Source organism: Gavia stellata, chromosome 5 (assembly GCF_030936135.1).
Source record: "Gavia stellata isolate bGavSte3 chromosome 5, bGavSte3.hap2, whole genome shotgun sequence".
NCBI lineage: Eukaryota > Metazoa > Chordata > Aves > Gaviiformes > Gaviidae > Gavia > Gavia stellata.
Genome location: NC_082598.1, coordinates 31602942 through 31625642, shown reverse-complemented (window position 1 = coordinate 31625642; position 22701 = coordinate 31602942). Strand labels below are relative to the sequence as shown.

At 36.5% G+C, this 22701-nt stretch overlaps 1 protein-coding gene across 1 annotated transcript; it reads left to right on the top strand.

The window, feature by feature from the left end:
* Positions 1-62: 62 nt before the first annotated feature.
* On the top strand, positions 63-19921 carry AASDH (aminoadipate-semialdehyde dehydrogenase). The gene is made up of 15 exons (XM_009822058.2): positions 63-86; positions 562-815; positions 2812-2932; positions 3653-3993; positions 4835-5027; positions 7376-7617; positions 10421-10527; positions 10985-11157; positions 11704-11896; positions 12415-12533; positions 13874-14711; positions 15824-15987; positions 16582-16707; positions 18031-18162; positions 19233-19921. Exons 2-15 carry the CDS (start codon positions 586-588, stop codon positions 19638-19640), a joined length of 3387 nt encoding a protein of 1128 aa, XP_009820360.2. The 5' UTR covers positions 63-86; positions 562-585; the 3' UTR covers positions 19641-19921.
* The last annotated feature ends 2780 nt before the right edge of the window (positions 19922-22701 follow it).

The following is a 22701-nucleotide window of genomic DNA, read 5'->3' as shown; positions in this document are numbered from 1 at the left end:
TTTGAGCGTGGCGGGAGTGTGCGGGAGCCGCCTGTCCTCGCTCGGGACCGCTGTGGAGTCCTGACCCTGGCCTCAGCCCGGAGCCCGTAGGTCCGCGGCTCGGTCGTCCGGTAGGGGCGTGACGGGAGGGCCCCGTTGGGCAGAGAGGTGCACCAGCACGAGCAGTACCCTAAAGGCCTTGGCAACCGACGCCTTGGGTTTTCTGCTGGCAAAGGAAAGATTCGTATTTCACAATTGTATTACAGAAAAAACTGTTAATTAAGTTGTGCTAATAAAGTTACTAATTCAGTCGTGCCCAGCTTTAAAAATAAAGGTGTAAAGGTGAGGAACAAACTACCTCTGTGCAATGAAATCTTAGTCAATATCCTGGGCCCTAGGATGAGACCCATGGTAAACGATAAAAGTATTAAGCTTTATACTTATGCAATATAAGGTGTGGTGACGCTGCATGTTTTCTGCCAAGGACCTTTTTTTCTATTTGGTAGTGTTTTGTGTACTTACATATTTTGACTAAAGTACTAAAAGTTAGGAGATGACAACGCAGTCTTGTTCATCTTTCAGGGGGACTGCAGATATGCAGCTGAGATGACTCTTCAGGAACTGGTGAATCAGGCAGCTGGCCTGTACTCTGATAGAAAAGCAGTTTGGTTTGATGAATGCAGTGACAAACCTCCAACTTTCTACACATATGGGACGGTGGTTAAGCTTGCCATGGAATTAACAGCTTTCCTTCGAAAGCACTGTGATCAGCAAGGAAAATGTGAAATTGGCCTTTACTGCTACCCAGGAATAAACTTACCCTCTTGGATCTTAGGGTAATGGTTTGAATGCTTGCAATCTGTGTTGGTTTTTTAAGGGTCATGTCTATAAAAGCAAATTTTCAGTTTGTTTATATTTTTAATAATAACAAAAATGCAGTAATACCATAGTAATATGGTCAAGAGGCATTGGAGTCTTGCATTCTTTAAGAAAAAAAAATGGCAGTATTATAATCTTTTGAAAAGCCACTGCTAAAGTTGTTTTGAATCTTAAGTTCATTGGTCTAAAGTGTATGTAACAATATCCATTTTCTTAAAAGTGTATGATTAAGTATATTTATAGAAATTTTAAAAATTAATGACTAGTATCTTTGTTGTGCTTGTTTAAAAATGGAGGTGATCTAACAGAATAAATATGATTATGCAGGTTTTTTAATGTATTCTTTTCTTGCTAGCAAAAATAAGCATTGAAAATAAATGTCATGCTTTAAGCTAAATGAGTATACAGTTACAGTTCCATTACAAATACTGTAGAAAAAAGTAATGAGCAATGCAGCAGTAGAGTGACATTGATTATTTAATGGCTAGGAAACGGAAATATTTGTGATCTCAACACTCATGTTAATTCAGCAATTTTGAAAATCCTGCTTCTGTTCATGAATTCTAATGTTTGTATCCTTTATATATGTATCTTTTATATCCATTTCTGATGTGGTATAGAATTGCAGCATCAAAAGCATATTTTTTTCAGCTGATGTATACAGCAGCAGTTGCGCTTCTTAGGAGGATCATCTGTCTCTGTGTTTGCCTGTTGTCACACTGCACCCAAAATACACAACAGCGCAAGTTGTATCGCAGTTGACTATAAAGATTTCAGTGAAGTGAGCGAGTGCTGTAATCGTAAACCTCCCAGAAGCACTGAGGAGCTTTCTCACTGATTAGGAAACACTTTTCCCGCAGTCCAGCAGTGGAGCAGGTTGCCCAGAGTTGTGCAGGCACCATCCCTGGAGGTTTCCACAACCTGACTTTATAAAGTCCTGAACAACCTGGTCTGGTCTCACAGCTGGCCCTGCTTGAGCAGGAGGTTGGATTAGGCATTCTGAGGTGCCTTCCAACCTGATTTATCTTATGTCCATATGAACTGAGCAGCAACACAGTTTTCTTTTGACTGGGAGCTACTGGGGTGTTTTGAGTCTTACAGCTGTCGCTGCTATATATGAAGCAGGGCAGGCTTAGGTGCTTGCTGATTCCAGTGGCTGTTAAAGTATGCAGAATGCTGCGGTATCCAAGTCTTCATTCTGGATCTCATCGTTACTGCAGGGATAAATCACTTGCAGAAAGAGGAAATATAACTAATCGTACTTGAGAACCCAGCCTTAGAAGAAATGTGAAGATTTATGGGAACTGTTCACCACTTACTCGTCTTGGCTTTTTGTGGCGTTAAGACATTCAAGTGCTTGTCTTTACCAAATGGAGCCACTAGAGGGGGGGATGGTAGTGAGCAACTGTTGAGGAAGCAGTACAACGTAAAGCACGCCGAGCGCAGGATGATACTTAGCGTTCCTCTCTTTGTTTATTAGGGAAGAAATTCCAGTACGTGCTCAGATTTTCTTACGCTGGATTCTTTAGACTAGTGAGAACAAAAAGTGTTTTCAGTATGCAGACTTTTGGTGTTTTTTTAAAAAATGTTTATACATGTTGTATATGTATAAATGAAAAGTTTACATTTCTGTTCCTAGTCAATAGCAGAAGCTTTTAAAACGTGGTGCTGTTGATGTCAGGGATACCTTTGTCATCACCAACCTGCTTGGCCAGGAAGGATTTGGAATGTTTTCATGTAGCTTTTAATCTTTCTCCTTGCTGTAAAATACCAAAAGGCAACACTGATTATAATTTGTTTCCTATTTTATTTCTAACAAAAACTTCAAAAGTCATATTATGACTATATTTTCTGGCTCTGGGAACTAATTGCAGCATCAAAGAAATGTTAGTGAGATTTAAGAGGATTTTCTTATTTTTTTTCAATACATTTAAAACATTTTTGTCTTGCTAGAATCCTTCAAGTTCCAGCTGCCTATTCTGCTATTGATCCAGATGCACCACCAATGTTATCTGCTTACTTCATGAAGAAAAGCAATCTTCAATATATTCTTGTTGAGAATGACAAAATAGATGTAAGTGTTCAGGCTTCTACAGGAAGCATTAAAGGACAATTTAGAAATGTGTAGCTATTCAGATTGTATTCTGTTTTAATAAACTTGGGTGGAGTCGTTTTGTTTCTTCATGTCAAGAGGTTGTCTTTCTCATTCAGAAAATAACATCTTTAAAACTAGAAGTACAAAGTGCTTCTCCCCCTGTTAAAAAAAATTTGCCTACTTTCCTATTATAGTGTTGTCCAGGCAAGCTTGTAGGGCACTGGCGTTGGAAGACTTTTCCAGACTTGTTTCTCCATATGTCAAGGTTGAGAGTTGGAAGTCTTTGCAATAGTTGAAAATAACTTCTGCATTTAATTCTTTGATTTCCCTTTGTTCAACTCCTCCCAAATCTTGTACCCTCAGTCATTGCAAAAGGAATAGACAAGATTGGGCCATCTAGTTACAGTTCAGAGTTCTTTGTCTTCTGCAGAATTCAGAAGTCTTTTGTATATTTTCCCTTTCTTTTCATTATTTGCTCAGAGAATTGTTTATTCCTCATTTATAAAGTCTGTGTTCACTCATACTTAATATATAAAAATACATGAGCTTAAACTGTCTGATGTGTGTCCTCCAAAAGTAGAGAGATGAAAAATCACAGCTTATTTGTATGAAACGCTGTTTCATATTTCATTGCATACAGTAGAACAATAACAGTGCGTCCTGAGTTCTACTGTTTAAATTGTTTATTTTCTCTTACAGAAATTCCGGATGTCCCATGTTGGTTGGTTTTACCACAGTTCTTCCACAATAGAACATATTGGTTTAAGTCTCTTCCAAATGAGCTCGAGCAACGCTGATTTAAATTCACAAGTAGACTATGTGAAAAATAAATATGAGCCTTTCAAAGCTATGGGTAACTCGCAGCCAGGATATACCGTTTGCCCAGATCAAACAGAAGTAAAAACATCAGAAGGAGGATACATGGACGTTGGCCAGAAATACTCTTTAGCATACGTCTTGCATACATCAGGAACTACAGGGATCCCCAAAATAGTCAGAGTGCCTCATAAATGTATAGTGCCAAATATTCAGCATCTTAAGTAAGTGTGGTTTCCAGTTTTCCTTTTAAGTGCTTTTACAAATTTGACATTTAGGGACTTTTAATACCTCAGATGAGCGTAGATCGGGTTTTTGCTAACGCTCCTTCGCTTCTGCCTCCTTCCCTGCCTTTTCAGATTTCTTTGTGTTTGTTTCTATTGTTTCTAAACAGTATTGTATAAAATTTTGTTTCTCTAAATGTTATTTTTAATGTTCGAATGGTGCTTTACCTGAATTTTTGAGGGGTGTACTTCAAATAATATGCTGTTCCTGTAAGTATTGTATTCTGGCTTGTGGCTTAGAAGAAATAGATAACAAAGTTAATTATTCATTCACAGTTATATTTCTGTAGTTTTTAAGTCCTAATTCCTTTTTAGGCTAACTGGGTTTCTTTCTGTTTCATTTAATACTTTCGGAAAAAACCTATTATGGAAAATACCAACTCTTCTTCGCTGTTTTTTTTCCTTCTTCTCTCTTTTTTTTTCCTTCTTCTCTCTTTTTTTCTTCTTCTCTCTTTTTTTTCTTTCTTCTCTCTTTTTTTTTTCCTTCTCTCTTTTTTTTTTCTTCTTTCTTTTCCTCCATTAGTTGAAATATGCCCTTCAATGTACTGTACAGGTGTGTAATGTGGTGGATATCTTTGTAAAGGGCCTCATTAGTTTAATCAATAGTTACAGTCTTGAGGCAGAAGCTCTTGCTCAAATTGTCTGGCCTGCATATGGCTGTATATTCAGAGCAGCCCTTAGGACCATAGCTTTGCTAAAACGCGTTTCTTTCTTGTTGCTCTTCCAGTTTGGAAGACGGAAACATGCATCAGGTTTGTAATTCCTAGCTTTCTTATTTTAGATCCATATTTGAGATCACACAGGATGATACGCTATTCCTGGCTTCTCCTCTAACATTTGACCCATCCGTGGTTGAATTGTTCATTGCTCTGACAAGTGGAGCCTCTATTCTTGTAGTACCAAACACTATTAAAATGATGCCGGTGGAGCTGTCTGCTGCTCTATTTCATCATCACCGTGTGACAGTGTTGCAGGTGGGTAACACCCAAGATAAGTGTCTTCAGTGTCTTGCTTCTCACCTTTGCTAATGTGTACTACTTTTCATCAGTCTAGATGCTAAGGATAATAGAGTAGGAGCATTCTTCCTTGAAAGCATAGCTCATGCTATCCTTTTTGCTATAGAGTGTTAGCTGTTTAGAAAATTACCATTTGATTGAAGCCTCAAACATATTGTGGCAGAAGACAATGAACTAAAGATAAAACCAACATTCATCGTAAGAAACCATTAATTCTTAAGAATTAATTTATTCTGTTAATTAAGCAGTTAGTTCTGAAGAATCTGGTAATGGAGTAATCTGTTACAGACCATTTTAGCACTTTTTAGTGGGCTTGATCTTAGAGCCTGTCCTCATAAACAACTTTTCAGTTTTAACGGTAGTCTCTATGCTAAAAATACAACAACTAAACTAGTGCCATTTATAGGGTAATAAAATGTTTGTCGTTTTTACAATAATGAGAGCAGGAGAATAATTGATTCCACAGCAACACTTATGTTTTCAGGCCACCTGCTTAAATGAGGCTTCATGTGCCTCTTATATTTTGGAATAGATCATCTCCTATATTATCTCAATTTTCATAATTTCAAAGTTCATTTTTGGAAAATGTACTTGAAGTTATGAGCATCCAGGATAGCTAAGTAAGCCTAGCCCTTGCCTTGTACTGTAACGAGGAATTTTGTAAAACTGTTAATTGAATATAGAAACTTAAATCAGGTGTGGGGGGAAGAGTTGCTAGAAATAGATCTCACTTGTAACTGACTTTGAACAAAATGAGTGTGGTCTGATTAGTCTATTATTTGTGATAAATCAACCCCTAAGCCTTGCTTTGTCATGAATGTAATTCTGAAGTATTTGCACTCATAGAAATGCTGCAATTTCCTTTTCGTTTGGAGGATTGGTAGTAGTTGAGACTGTGGGGTATAAATTTAAGATTACTTGAGTAGTTAGCTGAAGATTCCACAGCAGAAAAAAATCCACTAGTTATAAATATTTTGTAATTTTATTCTCTGCTCTTATTTTTATTTATTATGATTGCTATAAATCTCGACGGTGTAGATTTTCCTACGATACACAAGTTTCTTCATCAGTTTAGCTCACTTGCTTTTAGAAAAAAATCTCAGAGATACTAATCTTTATTAGCAGGATTTTTTAAGTATGTTTTTTAAGACTCTTTAAGATATGTATTTTTTTAAGCATGTAAAGCATTAATAGAGAAAGGCGAAATCTGATGAATTAAGATATTTGAGATGTCCTTCCAAGAAAAGTTTGATTTTGCGATTTTTTTGATCACTGCCTTTATCAGTGAAGGAAGGGCTTCTCAGCTGAATTAATGACAAAAATGTTCTCCTTATAGCTTAACTGATGATGAATAGTTTTATGATGTTTCTTAAATTATAGCAAGAAAATTCCTTCTCCTCTTGACTTGCTTGAACATACTTGAGAAATCTGAAAAGTTACTATGAGGGAGGGGAAGAGTAATTTTTTCCCCCTTTTTTCTTCACTATAATTCACTAAAGTTAAAATGATCAGTTGAAAAGTTATGGTCTTCATATATTACTAGAAGAAAATAACCTGGTAAGAAATAACTCCATGAATTTTCCAGTCCTCTTTACTAGAAAAAGTAGGCAAGAATGAGAGTGAAGTGTGTCTGTTAAAATGATTTGTTGTTTTTCCCTTTGGTGAAGGGGCTCTGCATCACCAATAGTTTTCTTTTTCCCCTGCTCATTTTAGAGTGTAATGTGAAAGCTTTCAGAAAAACTAATCTTTGTAAACTGTTATAGTTACACAAATCGGGAACAACCCAGAATATGGCATCCTAGGATTTTTTAGTGTTATGGAAAGGTCTTTAAATGTTCTAAATGCAGGTTAATCAGATGTATAGGCTATATTTTAGCTGTAACATGCTGGAACGAAGGGAAAAAAGCTCAAACAGTAACATCAAGAGAATACTGTGTTTGCTGCTTTCTGTTTCAAAGTAATTAGCATAAGAACTAATGTGCACACACTTTAGGTAATAGCTGAGACACCACAGGGAACCCATAATGCATCTAAGTAAAGAAGAAACCTTGCAAAAGAACATAGATTGGTGCTGATAGTACTCATTAAAGGCTTCACATAAGAAACAAAATCTCGTAAAACACCAGCGTGATCTGTACTAGTATATGATGGTTGATGGTACCTGCTATATGTAGATGATTGTTAAGTACATCCACAATATAGCTGTGCAGTAGATATGATAAAGCAGGAAGAGTGTACACACATAGTGAAAAAATACAACAGATCTTTTTCTAATTTTTTTTTTTTTTTAAATATGTATCATTCAGGCAACACCAACACTTCTCAGAAGGTTTGGAGCTCACATTATTAAATCAACAGTGTTGTCTGCAAATACTTCACTTCGTGTCTTAGCCCTTGGTGGTGAAGCATTTCCTGTACTCAATCTCTTGAAAAGTTGGAAGCACAAGGAGAACAAAACAAGTATTTTTAATCTGTATGGTATTACTGAAGTGTCAAGCTGGGCCACTTGCTACAAGGTGCCTGAAGAGGTTTTTAGTGCTGATTTTAGGTAGGAAAATTCACTGTTTTCATGGCTTGGCATGTGAATGATGAAAATCACTAGAAATAGAACCTTGGTCTCATGTTCCCAGGGCTACTGAGTCCTCATGAGTCTTTATGCTGGTAGAAGTTACATTTGGTTTTTATGTAGAAATAGACTAATCTATTTTCTCTTGCTCTAATACACCCCCCTCAAGTAAAAGTTGTTGATGAGTGATTCTTGAACAACAGAACTGCAGTCTGAAATTCTGTGTACTTGTCGACCTGTTAAGTTTCACATAACGTGTTTTGATGGTCTCTGTTTTAGTCATCTCTGTATCTAGACCTCTTCCTCGTTCCAGCCTGTGATTCCACATGCTGAACCTGGACTAGCCTAGTCTAGGGTGTACTGTCTCTGAATATGTGGCAGTATTGAATCAGTGTTGCACTTCGGCAGGCAAACGGCTCCTACCTAATTTGCTAGTAACATCAGTTAGCCATACTCTTGCTCATCATGAGGCTTTGCCAGTGAGATCTTGCACGTTCAAAGAGTAGAAACCTAACACAGCTGTCTTGAGAGTAAAGAAATGGGGCTCTGTATCTCTTAATCATAGCCTCAGAACAAAGATATACTCGTGGTTTAGCTCTATCAAGTTCAGAATGTTTCTTCTGAGATTTAGTTATTTTAAGCAAAAATGCTCAAAGATTACTTTTAAATTTAGTCAGTAGGTATACATGTACCATGCTTTTGCCTACGGTTTTTAAAACTCCACAAATAATCGATTAAGTGGAGACTAGGTACTGGTCTTTTTTCTAATATTGGATAATACACTATTCAGCAAATGATCCCACTGATATTACTTGACTAGTATGGATGACAGAAATTTGTCCAAAGTGGCTCACCCAGGGTCTCACAGTAATTTTACTTGGACTTCCAGAAGTACTTCTTTTCATCATTTGCCACTCTGCCATTTTTACTCAATTACTGACTTTTTTTTGTTCATTGTATTTTATAAAGAGAGTTGCAGGAGTGTCAAGGTTGTGAAAGGTACTTCCAGTTAGCTCAATGTTTCATTTGCTTTCTGAAATGTGTAATTATTCCCTGGAATGATAATTATACATGTGACTTGAGTTAGACATGTGCTATGAAATGGGATGTTTTGGACAAATGATGCGATCTATTAACCTGGTACTTAAACCCTTGAAGACTGAAAAATGGTGGATGGTCATAAAGTGTTACTAAATTATCATGCAAAAATAATTTTCATTTTGGTTTCTCTGAGTTCAAACATTACTTTCTCCTTAGTGAAACTGTTTTTTCTACTCAAAAGTTTCTGTGCTCCGGAGACCATGTGGTGTTCTACAGTCCTAACTGAGGTGCAGTTAGAATGACGGAAGTTTTTATAGTCTCTGACTGTTGTCTCCCAACCTTCACCTGAGAGCCTGTTCCCTCTACGCCTCATTGCAAAGCAAAAGAGGGTTCCTTTGCAGTAAGCAGCCCCAGATACAACAAAACCAGGACAGGCCATTTTATGTCTTCTTTGTTTCTTAGTATTGGTGGGACAGTTGGAGTACAGTGGGCTTTTATTTTTGCTAGCTGAATGATGAAAACTGGCAGAGTTTCTAGAGGATGCTAGAAAATGAAAAAAATCAGCACAAAGTTAGTGCCTTAGTGGTCTGCACCCCTCTGTCTTTTAGCTAAGTTTGGCAGAATTAAATGTCTAATCCCTAGTCTCTTAATAATAACGTCCAAATGACGTGTTGTTTGTCTTTTATTTTTGCTGTTCTATGGTATATGTAGGAATCTTGGGGTTGGTTTGGCAGTGTTAAATTCTATTCATTTTTTGGTTTTGTCTTTGCGTTGGGACTTCCGCATAGTATGGAGCAGACACATTGAATATCTGGGATGCTTTCTCATACCTGTTTGTCAAGTAATTCTATTTTGAAGTTGACCAGAGGAAGGAAAAGGAGGAGAAGATTCTCCCTTGGCAGAAATACACATTTTACAAAATTTGACTGCTTTTTGGTCAACTGGAGATAAAGAATTCATTGTCTGATCGGAGAAAAGGAGAAGTTTCAACAGCCTAAATAAGAGGAGCTAGGTTAAAATATGATAGTTTATGATAGAAATTGAACTGGAACCCATGCCTAACTTCATGTATTACCAAAGTTGTTTAAAGTTACTTTGTTTTTTAAATTTTGCTTTACTGAAGAAAATATACTACTCCCACTCAGAAATATATTCAATAAATGATGTTCTGCAAGTGCTTGAAGAGGCTAGAGAGTGAAGGGAAAGGAAGGAGTTGGTCTGCAGCTCAATAGAAGTCATCTATAATAGATACATGACATTGAAATCACAGTTTCTTTTATTTCAGTCTTTTCTGAAAGAGTCAACTGTACTTGTGCCACAACATCAGTAATAAAATAGAATAAAAGCTCAAACTAGGTAGGACAGGGAAAGAATTAATTAGAAAGCAGTTACATGTGTTTAAATTGGTTGAACTTGATGGGAGTTTCAACCTGGGGGACTTAAAAACTGTCTGAAACTCTCAGGGTACTCTGAGGGTATTTCAGGGTCCATTCAGGCCTTATTTTTCTATCATTCTTTGGGTTTTAGTATGTGATAATGAAACCCATGGACATTGATGAGGGTTTGAATTTTGAACAAATTGAGGTGTTTTTAAAGAAGAAACATTTGTAGAGAGAAGCCCGAAGCATCTACTTTTGCTCTAATACCAATCCTTTAAAAGACTGTATGCTAGCTCATTTCTGGAACAGTTGCTTTGTGTTCAGAAGGGAAAGGTTTTTACTATTTCTCTCTTTAATGTATTTAGAACTGATTTCCCTATACCTTTGGGATCACCGCTCCTTGGAACAAAAGTTGAAGTCAGAGATACCAACGGTTCTGCAGTTGTAGAAGGCGAGGGACAAATATTCATAGGTCATTTGATATTTCTTATTCTTTTAAGATACTTTTCTTAGAAATTGATTGAGTTTTAATAATACGTTGATTATTTTACTTGGTGTCTGCCTCTGATACACAGATTAATACAGCATTTTAAGTTCCCATTGGGCTGAGAAACTTTTGATAGTATTTTAGGTTGTTGGAATGATGAACAGGAAATTACCATATTTTTTTCTGTGGGCTGTGCTTTCATTATATTGACTTTTTTTCCTGCTTGTATTTTGGCATTCTCAGTTGAATTAATTTCTGTGTTTTAACTGAATTAACTGCATAGCCCAATTTGTACATTGCAGAAGTTTAGATATTGATAATAATCTTTTAGTACTTCTTATAATGCTTGTTAGAGTTGAGGAGAATTTGATAAAATACTCTTTATAATTTTCATTTACAGTTAGCCATTTAATATATATGACCACAATCTTTTCTTGTGTAGGTGGTGAAGAACGAATCTGCTTTCTTGATGATGAAATAACTGTACCCCTGGGTACAATGAGAGAAACAGGGGATTTTGTAAGAGTGCAGAATGCGAAGTTGTTTTTCTTGGGTCGGAAAGACAATCAGATTAAACGTCATGGCAAACGTTTTAATATTGAATGTTTGCAGCAGGTAATATAATATCTAGTGGGTAGAGTGCCAGTATAAAAGATCAGGGATAAGGAACACGTCATTATCATCAGAAATGGGTATTTCCTAAAAGTCATCTGAAAATGAGTAGTCTAAAAGAAGTTGGGAGGGTGTATTATCAGAAACTTAGTCACATAATTTAGGGAGGAGTTTGGTTCTGAGTTGTTGGAAGTCTGTTTTATTGTATGGTTTCTTCCAACTGAATTGAGGACTGTATAAACACCTGAAAAATACTGAGCAATGCGTTGCAATGCTTGTATAGTGATTGTTCTACAAGGTTGAATGTCAGACTTATGGATTGTATCTCATTCATGGCATTTAGGCAAATAATACATATATCTCTGAGGAGTTCATTTTTATGTGAAACAGTACAAACTTCAGCTACAAGAGAAGGTATTTTATAGGATGTTATGTAGGAATGCGAGACAAGTACAAATTTTAAATGTGTACTTTTTTAATTAGTGGGTTTTACTCCTTTTACTCTATTGAACTGCATTTCAAAGCAAGACTAATATTTTTTAATTACAGGCTGCTGAAGATCTTTGTCAGGTAGAAGCTTGTGCAGTGACCTGGTATCAGCAGGAGAAACTTATTCTGTTTGTTGTACCCAAAGATGATTTAGAAGAGAGAGAAACACTTAAAAAACTCCAGAAACATCTACCAGCTCATGCAGTCCCTGATGAGTTTGTACCGATTAAAGCTTTGCCTTTAACATCACATGGTAAACGAAACTATTAAGTATCCTTCTCACTTCTTTTAATGGTCTCTGTTCCTTTTTTAAATTTTATTTTTTTATTGACCAAAATCCAGTACCTGATTCATGCTTTTTAAATATGTAGATTAGACAACTAACTCCTAGTAGGAAATCATGACCATGTATTAGGTGTTCTTGATAATGTTTCATTCGAGAGGCAAAGAGTAGTGGTAAAATCAATTCAGTATTAACACTGCACATTTCTTTTCTTAAGTCGTTCCTGTTGCAGTCTGCAACAGAACCCTGACTTCAGCTGGGGAATGATCAGGCCTTGAAGGTGGGATTATGTGGGAGGCTAGGGTAAATTTTCAAAACCCTTATTGGGTTCTGTGTAGTTGATTGACTGGGTAAAAAAACCACAGGTGCAGTTGAGTATGAATAAGGAAGTGTGTACAAGAATAAAGTGACTATTTGGGCAGAGCAAGTTTTGGAAGTGTAAATGCTAAAAGAGCAATGAAAAAAATCGTACTTTATTTTCTACAAAGGCAAAGTTGATATATCTGAACTGAACAAGATTTACCAGAACCATCTAAACTCCAGAAGGCGTGGCAGTAAGCTGAGTGGCGCAGAGGAATTGTGGGAAAGATTGCAGTATTTATGGAAGGTAATATTTTGAGCTGCCTTTTTATCTTTGCAAGTGGATCATTATACATGTGTCAGGAATTAAACAGTTTTAAGAAGTATGACTAATGCAACCAGAACATTCTAGCTGCCTATAGATTTAAGCAGTACAGCTCTTTCTGTTCAGTTAGTGCTTAAATATAGTTGCTTTGCAGTGGCCAACAGGGAGTCATTTATATTTCCCTATCAGATAAAACTGCAGGCTATGAGGTATAACAATTAGCATAGGAAGGACGTAACCTGTCAGTAGCTGTTTGAATACTGCTCCACATGCCAAAGAAGGTACCCCTAAAGGAAACAAGGAACTGGGACATGGAAACTTTGTACAAAATAGTTACTGTGTTAGTAGAGTCTCTTACTTCTATAGTAATGAATTGAGAAGTCTTTTATTTAAATAGATGGCACAGTTGCATAATTGTCTCTTGGACTGTCTGTTTGTATTGTTTCTAAATTTCTGTGCTAAAGACTTGTTTTTCAAGGTACTGAAATGTGATGCAAAACAGTATTACTTTTTTTTTTCCCCAAAGATAGACTTCCAAGTTTCACCTGAAAGTGGGATTTGCTGTGGCTAGGACTTGAACAAATAAATGTAGTGAAATCAGTAAAACAAGTTGCCTGTGCTGGTACTTACCATATTGGTGGCTATAGAAATGATAACCCAAAGGGATGGGATGTGCCCTAGACCCATTATGGACAGCAGAAAGTGGCTTCCAAAACCAGAGGATTTGGACTTCACGCCCAGACTTAACAAGCAGGGAGTGTGGTGAGAGAAGACATAGGAATTGTTGTTTGTTGTAGTAACAATGCCAAATCCAAAATCATTCATGAATTAAAGGTGTTACAGCTTCAAAAGTAGGTAGATAAGTAGGTTACTTAAATAATTCAGAAGTGAAAGATACCAGTTTATATAAGTTTTATTAATAAAATAAAGCACCTAAACCAATTTTATCAAAGGGCATCAATGTTTTATCTGCAAATTTGTCATTAATAAATGGTATTGAGATTGAAAACGGCCAACAAAAATGCAGCATGATTTGCTTTAATATCTTAGACTGCAGAATTGGAATTGAGCAAAACATTTTGTAGTACAGTACTAGTATCTCCCTGTTTTCCCGTTCCTCCCCAACTCTTGTTCCATCACTACCTCTATTGGCGCTAACATGTTTTGTGTGATTTTTTTGCAGAGTAGTGAGTTTCCTCAGTTGTTGATTTTTAGTGGGATTTCTGGGTATTCAGGTGGATTTTACCCAACTTGAGTTTTTATATGTGTGACATGATGTAACACCCATGGACTGTTACCTCTTTCCTCCTTCTTTTCTCTAGTCTGTTCTGGGTCTCCTAGGTGATTCCACCGGAATTTCTAAAGATGCGGTATTTCTGTACAGTGGTGGAGACTCCTTAAAGGCTCTACGATTATATGATGAAATTGAGATGTTAGTAGGCAAAGCTGTGCCTGGACTCCTTGAAGTTATTCTCAGCCGCTCAATTGAAGAGGTTTACAAACATATACTTAAAATTCTGTTTCCAGATGAAGACCAATTAATGAATTATGACAATGTTGTGAAAAGAAAATCAAGTGGGAACAGTGGAGAGGACTTCAATGGAAAATATATTAAACTGAAATCTGAAAGAGGACTTGAGGTTGTTTCAGGGTTAATTTCATTTATTGCACTAAGCAGAGGAAATAATTTTTTTTCTATGAATTTCACCAAGTCTTTCATGCAACCCCATAATACAGAGCAGGTAGGAGTGGAACTGTTACAGCAACCATCCTTTCTGCATTTAGTGACTCCAAGTATAATGAAAAGCCATGTGCAAGGGTATGAAATGGAGAACAGAATTTCAACAGTTAGGAACAAGGCAAATAAAACAGACTGTTGCTCTGTACAGCAGATCCATGCAGAATGTAGTCATGTAACAACAGCAGAGTTGGCATTATGTATAAGATGGAAGTCAAATACAAGAAAATGTGTTGATGCATCACCACTGGTTATAATACCATCTAACGAAGAAGTATCTGCATCTGTATATGTTGGCTCTCACTCTCATGCAATGCAGGCGATTGATCTAGATTTGGGAGAAATAAAATGGGAGAAGAAGCTTGGAGATCGTATTGAATCTTCTGCCTGCATATCTAAGTGTGGAAATTTCATTGTTGTTGGTATGTCTTTTGTTTTAGCCTTCATGTTAAATTATTTTTTTCTGCTAAATACAAGACAGAGAATCTTATTTCTTACCTCTGAATGTCCTCCATTTACACTTAGCCCTAAACTTCCATATCTGCTTCAGAACTAACTTACTGTAAAATAGAAATGGAAGGAAGAAGTAATTTAAGTTTCATGATAACCAGTGATGGAGCTTATGTAACATATACACTTGTGGTTTATTATATGCCAATTTATTAATAAGGCCTTATTAAGGAATAGTCAATGGGTATGGTTTCTCTTTGTCTCTTTAGTGGTTGATTAAGGTGTGAACTTTACATTTTTTTTTTAAAAGTATGGAAAGGTGATAGAGTCTTAAAATGTCTTTAAAAATTGATAGAGGTAAAAATTAGTACATGGTGCCTCAGATTATTTTTCACAGAGATTAATTATCTGATTTGACTCTTCTTTTTGGAAATGTAAAGAACATGTTTGGATAGTTTTTTGGTTTTGTCATATCCCTTGTCAATGGAGTTGCCATTATTCATCTTAGTGTTATCTTTTCAGCTAATACATATATACCACTGGCTAGCGCAGATGCCAAGGTGGTGACGCTTTTTATGCAAAGCTAATGTTATCATCTTTTTGCTAGTGTTTTGATTGCTATTTACTCTGATAACAACATTTGAATGTTTCATTAAAACAGAAGGAGTTTCTAGAACTTCAGTTTTCATTACAAAACGTACAGACGTTATTCTTTCAGCATCTTTGTTTTCAGAAAGGAAAATTAGGGAAAGAGATAATTAAAAAACATTCTTATTCTCCCTTTTTAGCAACTCTCCGTGTCTTCTAATAGTATTACTGTAAAATTTGATAGAAAGGCAGTGAAATAAGTATACTCTAAATTTAACCTGAAAAGAACACACAGAACAATCACATTTGAATGTATGAACTATCAGCAAAGACTTTGAGCTAAAAGAAGAGGAGAAGCTTTGGAAAATGTTTTGAAACTGTACCTCATGAGTCATCTTATTTCTTTCCAGCAGTGATGCAGCTAGCAGCATAAATCACACCATAAATACGAATACTCATTATCCTTTTTTTCACTGTTCTGTTTTATTTCACGCAGGCTGTTACGATGGCTTAGTGTATGTGCTTCAAAGCAGTGATGGAGAAAAACACTGGACTTTTGTCACAGAAGATGCTGTGAAAAGCTCTGCAGTTGTAGACCCTTCCAGTGGACTAGTCTATATTGGATCACATGACCAACATGTGTATGCTTTGGATATTTATGTAAGAACACTGACTAACTTTTATGTATAGAATAATAAGTATCCAACTTAAACCCTATTTGTAGTACACCAGATGAAGCTCCACTGGTGTTAGTATTCTCAGGAGTCCACAATTACACTTTTGAAATAGTTAGGCCTGCTTGAAGTGGGGTTAGGATTATGTGGTACTAAGTAGTTTTAGTGACATTCTCAGCTGTGGTTCTTGTGCTACTAGTCCTGGTTGAAACCAAATCTTAAGTTTCTTAGTTATTAAATTCTCTGTGGGTGTTTCAGAATAGGATGCCCAGCTAGAATTAAAGCTATGGCTTAATGGTGGAGAGATAATCTTACATTCTAAAAGAGTAGATGATGGGAGATGGAAAATAAGAGGGGCAGATATTGCCTCTTCATTAGCTGAATTTCGTTTATTTACTGGAAGAGAAAGTAGCCAATGGCATGTGTTGCTATAACAGCATGTAGATTATATCTTCACTTCTTAACTAGTATTTGCTGAGTAAATGCACTGTTTGAAAAATCTTGACGTTCAAAGGTCTCTGTAAACATGATGAACTCCAATTGAAATATTTTTTATTTATCTTTTTTCTTCTGCTTACAGAAAAAGGCATGTATATGGAAGTTACATTGTGAAGGTGGAGCTGTGTTTTCATCTCCTTGTCTAAGTTCTTTTCCACATCATCTTTATGCTGCCACACTAGGAGGACTATTATTGGCTGTAAACCCAGTATGTACCTTTGCTTACTTGTCTTTGATCCCAATGTCAAATTTAAATGAAACCAAAATGCATTTCTGAAGTTAAGATCACTTTTCTGATGAAAGGAACTAGATGATCATATGTTACCATAAGATATTTTTCACTTGAGGGTCTTATTATTATACACAAGATTACCATAATAATTCCTGTATTTCAGAAAGCTATCCGGTGATAAAGAGAACTGAAGTGACTTGCTTCAATTTACATGCTGACTGTAGGCCAAAGTTGGAATAAATGTCTTTTCATTCCCATACACTACCTTATCAGTTAAACTAGTGAGATGCATGTCTGTAGATTTTTCTTTTCCCTCCCTCCCTTTGACAGTAAGATTAGAAAAAAAAAAATACACAGAACTTACTGAAATCAGAACAGAATTGAGGAAGAAGCCCCTTCATTCCTCTTACTGTTTCCCTCCCCGTAGTCATTTAAAGAGCTGTCCCCCTTGATCTTGGATTGCTATTCTGTTCTCTGCACTGGGGAAATGGCATTCTTGATGGATGTGGAGCAATTTCATGGTTTTCTGAGGCATTGTTGCCTTACAGCTGGTCCTGCCTGATAAAAGGAACAGTCACTTGGAGCAGCTGTTCATGTTTTTGTACTCACACAACCCAGAGCATCAGTCCTAACCATCTTTACCTCCCACCCACTACAAGTTTCCTCAGTAATACCCAACCTAGTGTTAGAAGACCAGTGTATGGTTTTGCAGCTCTAGTGGGCTGTGGTTAAGAAAAAACAGTTTGGGTTTTGTTTTTTTTTTTCCTGTAATCCTGAGTAAACAGGTAGTTGAGAAACCCAACTGTAACTCCAAGTGATTATTTATAAAAATAGGAATGTGCAGGCTACGTTAGGAGCTTATTGTAACATAGATTGTGGGTTGCAGCATTTCCTACAGTATTTATAGTTTATGACATAATCAGTATGACTTGCTTTCAAGATGTTCTCATCACATACTGACAAGCTGGGAATGGAATAAAAAATGAATCTGTCATTTATTAAAACTACTACTACATTATTATCATTATTATTTTGCCTGGGGGGAGGAAGAGAAGGGTGGAACAGGGGTATTGAATATCCCAGGGAAAACACTAAACATTTTGTTGGAATAAGATTTGAAGACTAGTTGTGCTTCTGGTATACATTCTGGATGGGATAAGACTGCTTTTCTTTGCTTTTTCTGGCCCCCCAGCTGCCCCTCAATTCTTAAGGGCTAAGTCAAGCTGTGAAGGAAGGGTTGGTTTGTGCAGCTTCTTGTAGTTGTGTTAACCATTAGATATTCCATGCTGCCATTTACAGGTGACAGGGAATAAGATTTGGAAAAGCTGCCTGGGAAAACCACTCTTCTCCTCACCTCACTGCAACGAGAAGTACGTTTGTATTGGGTGTGTGGATGGAAACTTATATTGTTACACTCATTCTGGAGAAAAGGTAAAAATGTTGTTGTTGGGTTTTTTATGTTCATCACAAAACCCTGAATAAGATGTTTCATTAATACTGTTTTCTGAGGTTTAAAGATTAACATAGTCCTTTTTGTGAACCAAATAGAAGTGTCTATTTATTGTTATAGAGAGGAGAAGGTAGAAAAACTGTTTGCCTAGGGTAGTCCATGCAGTTCATGGCAAAACCACAAACTCTCAAGTTGCTTGATGCAGTAACAGAATTTCTAGTTCAGAGTTTACACCCAGAGTAAATGGTCAAGAGTAATGCCAGCAAATGAAATGGTATGGTTTTGTTTTTTGAGTTTTTCAAGCACGTTTAAAGCCATCTCTTCGGTAAGATGGTGGCTGTTTAGAAGTAAAGGTTTCTTGGAATGTTTGTGCATTTATCAAAAAATATTGACATCACAGCAGAGATATGCCAAATCATAATTCTGGCAACGTATGCGTCACGTTGAATTAAATGAGAATATTTTAGTTCGTCAGAGATGAATGTGGTTTGTATCTGGTGTAAAACATCTGATGCTTTCTGTTTGTTTGCCTGAGACGCAGTATACAAGGCAATTCCTAAACCTTTTCTGATGATATAAAATACGTGTTAGCCTATGCCCTGCTCTCTGTCTGCTTGCAGCAGTGCTGCAGAACTGATCCCTCTTGAGGAGGGATCTGCACATCATTAGCACGAGCAGAGGAAATCTGTATTACAAAAGGAATATTTGCCTTTTTGGCAAAGAACGGTACATTAACAGAATTCTCAAAGTTCATTACTAATTGTGGTAAAACAGCCCAAGAATACTCTTTTCCCAAGTTGGCCATCTTTACGTGGGCCTCACAGAAGGCAGTAACTCTTGCACATCTATTTTATGAGTCTTTTATCACTTACCCTGTGTGTAAAACTTAACTTGTAATTTGACAAGTAGTTACCAGCCCTCACTGAAATCTAGTCTGCTCTTGAAATACAATGCTCTCCTGTCAACAATTAGTCTATTAAAAAATTACAGTTGCTGTCAAACTGATAATGTGAACAACCTTTGATAATGGGTGGTTATGTTCTTTCTGTAGGTTTGGCAGTTTTCCACTAATGGACCGGTGTTCTCATCTCCATGCATCTCAACTTTAACTAAGCAAGAAATATTTTTTGGCTCCCATGATTGCTTTATCTACTGTTGTAACATGGAGGGTAATTTACTGTGGAAATTTGAAGCCACTTCAAGTGTATATGGAACACCATTTGTTTTTCAAAGTGATGACTTAAAGAACAAAATTCTCTTGGCAGCAGTATCTACAGATGGCAAAGTGTGGATCCTGAATGCCAAGAGTGGAACAGCAGAAGGAGTACATAAGCTTCCAGGAGAGGTCTTCTCTTCCCCCATAGTATGGGGAACAAAGCTTCTTGTTGGCTGTAGAAATGATTATGTTTACTGCCTAGATTTGTATATAACAGGGAAAAAAGAACAGCTAAGATGTTAGGCTGCTTCCTTTTTATTGTTTACATTTGTAAATTAAGAACTCACAGGTGTTGTCTACCTCTCTGCCTATTTTACTGTAGGCAAGAGGTGCTCTTTGCAGACTTCTTGGGAAGACTTCTCTGCACCAGGCAGTGTTGAGAGTAGGTAAAGTGATGTTTGTTGACTTGCTGTACTGATTGAAGGAGGATGGCTGCTCAGCACCCAGCCAATATTTTCACTGTCCCTCCCTCATTTCCCAGCTCCGATTCATGAAAGGACATGTTTCAGATGGTTTGAATTTGAATGTTGTGCTTTGACCTGTGTAGTAAGAAAATGAAAGTCAGTAGTTTGGCTTCAAACACTTGCAGGATTGGGAGAAACTGTGGTAAGGTGCCATACTCTGCAGCTTGGAATAACATGCTTGTCTGCCTGAGGGAGGAATGTATTCCTCTCTTGAGTCCAGCCTAGTCTGTGCCCTGAGATTCCTTCCTAGCCTGTGCCTGGCTTTTCCATGAATCAGACTGGTGTTTGTCTAGGCTGATGAGGTTTCTATGCCGTGGCAAGGTAATCCAAGTCCTTTTTTGAATCTAACTTTTAACTTGATTTCTGAAGACATAGCCTGCATTGCACATACCTGGTACTAGTGACCTGTTTACTATAGTTTGTATAAACTGAATAGTTCATCTTTTATGAGCCTAGGCCTTCCTTGGCTTCAATTCAGCCAAGCATATACTTAAACTCCATTGAAGTCAGTAGGAGTTACTTCTTGTATTCTAAAGTGAAGAATATACTTACGTATTTATTAAATTTCAATGACAGGTACAGTATGAGTTCCAAGATGAAGTGTGTACTGCTCAGATCAACCATTGTCAAATCATTTTTTAAGGTATTTGAATGAATGCTCTCTACACTGTCTCTAGATAGAACTATTAACAAAAGGTTGTGTAAATTGGTTTTGGTTGTCTTTAATGCCTTAAAAGGAATTACCAGTGGTCTTAGTAATGCAAATCAAGTATTTGCAGTGACAAAAGTACACTTAACTGACAGCATCTTCCTGATCATGAGTCTTCTGAAAGAATTATAGTAGAAACTATTCTCTCACTCTCTCTGATGAGCCACCTACTTTGAATTCTAACATCTTGAATTAAAATGTAAAGTGGAAGTTGCACTGGCTATATTGCTTCATCATGTCTGGTTCCTCCATTTTATCATTAGCAGAAATGCATAGGCAAGACACTTGTAACACTGTAAAAAGTTCTGTTTATAAAGCAAACCTGAACTACACTGTTAGCAAAAGGAAACATAGAGTACATACATCACTGATTAAATAATTTTGACTGGGTTATAGTTTAATAAGAATTAAAATGACATTAGTATAATAAACAATTGCACTTTAAAACATTTGAAAAATTAAAAAAGTACACAACAAGTACCCACAATTATACATCTTATAGTTTTTATACATTACTATATGAACATAGAGGTTAATCATATATAACCTTGTCAGAAGAAATGGTATTTTGTGTGTATAAGTTACAAAAAATTGAGACAATATACTACATAGTGGTTTGTTCGGTTCTTAAAACATTTTTGCTGTTTTAAACTTGGTAGCAATGTTTTGGTTTTATTTTTACAGATTTCCAACACTTCATCAGAAATGACTGCAACAAAGCTAAAGCAAAGTAACACTCCATTGGTATTTAGTGCAAATTTTTGTTAATTTAACATGAAATGTCACTTTTGAACGTGTACACTTTAGAAATGTTTCCACCAAGTACTGTGCATAATACAGTTTCCATTATTACACTAGATACCTTTATGGTTGGAAAAAAACTCAGCTTTGAAGCTTTAGATTAAGACCATCCTTAATGAAAGCTCTATTCTATGTGCTATAAATGTATTGTATTGGAAAATTGCATCCTTATGTCATGCACAATAGCACCTAATTTTGCTCTGCTTTTCAGAATACCAGTTACCTTTAATTCTTTAATCCTCATTTACTTCACCTTCTCTATATTTCTGCCTGGCTCCTTCTCCCTAGAAACAATCATAAAGATGGATTTCGGGCAGTTTAGTTCTTGTAGTAACCAATACATACTGCAGGCTTATAAACTCAGAAAAAGTGTAAATTTAACTTAAGAAGCACTGATTTGTGGTGCTAGCAGAGCAAAAATAATTATGGGCCCAATTCTTTCTTCAGATAAGCTTGCAGAGATTCGACTTTGAAGGCGTTCAGTGTATTTTTTTCCCAAGCATTTGAGAGCAGCATTGCCCCATTGCTATATAAAACATTCTAAATACTTATACTAAGGGTAAAAAGCTACTTTAGAGATTCTGGTTTTAAATATGAAACTGAGCAAAACTGATGGCTTAAGAGACCCAAAAACCCCCATCTTGCTGCTGCACATCTACTCAATCTAACATGTCCACTGTGTTTGTGCTATTGTAACCATGATACTGAACCATTGTTTTCTGTTTGGTGGGAAATAGTGTATTCAGTAGTGACTTTAGCTGACAAGCCCTTTTTGATTCTCAGAACAGGAGTATAGGGAAGGTTTCATTCTGTTTTCTGCATAATTTAAAGTGCAACTACTCATGCTGCATACAGCAGTTTGGCTAAAATGAAACGCATGTGGTATCGTTCTATAATGATACAATTTCTTCTCATGAAAATCTCTCCCTTTATGACATTGTAGGCTAAAAGGTTCCTTTGAGCCTTATGGTTATAAGAAGGAGACGTTCAAATTTGTTAAAGACTTCCTTGTAAAACAAACTCAGGTGTGTTACAGATTTATATACTGGGGTGACTTTTTAAAATGTAGACCTAGCTATTTCTGTGGGAGTTGAGGATAGTAAAATTTTTATTACATTATGGACTTTATCCTTTTTTGTAAGAGGGAGGGGGGTGAACATTTCTGTTTTAGTTACAAGAAGTAATAAAGTGTTCAATTGCCACAGCAGATACCTGAGATGGGGTAAGTAAACTTCTTTCTGAAGTGTTCTGGCTGTATTGGTCAAAGTACAGGAAATTATCTGAACTACCTGAAGCTGCATGTGCAGTAAAATCAGGAAGAATGCAGAGT

Coding starts and splice junctions, on each gene's coding strand:
- AASDH (XM_009822058.2), top strand. CDS start 586: ATGACTCTTCAGGAACTGGTGAATCAGGCAGCTGGCCTGTACTCTGAT. Junction 2,933..3,652: donor TTGAGAATGACAAAATAGAT/GTAAGTGTTCAG, acceptor TTTCTCTTACAG/AAATTCCGGATGTCCCATGT. Junction 18,163..19,232: donor ACACTCATTCTGGAGAAAAG/GTAAAAATGTTG, acceptor TTCTTTCTGTAG/GTTTGGCAGTTTTCCACTAA.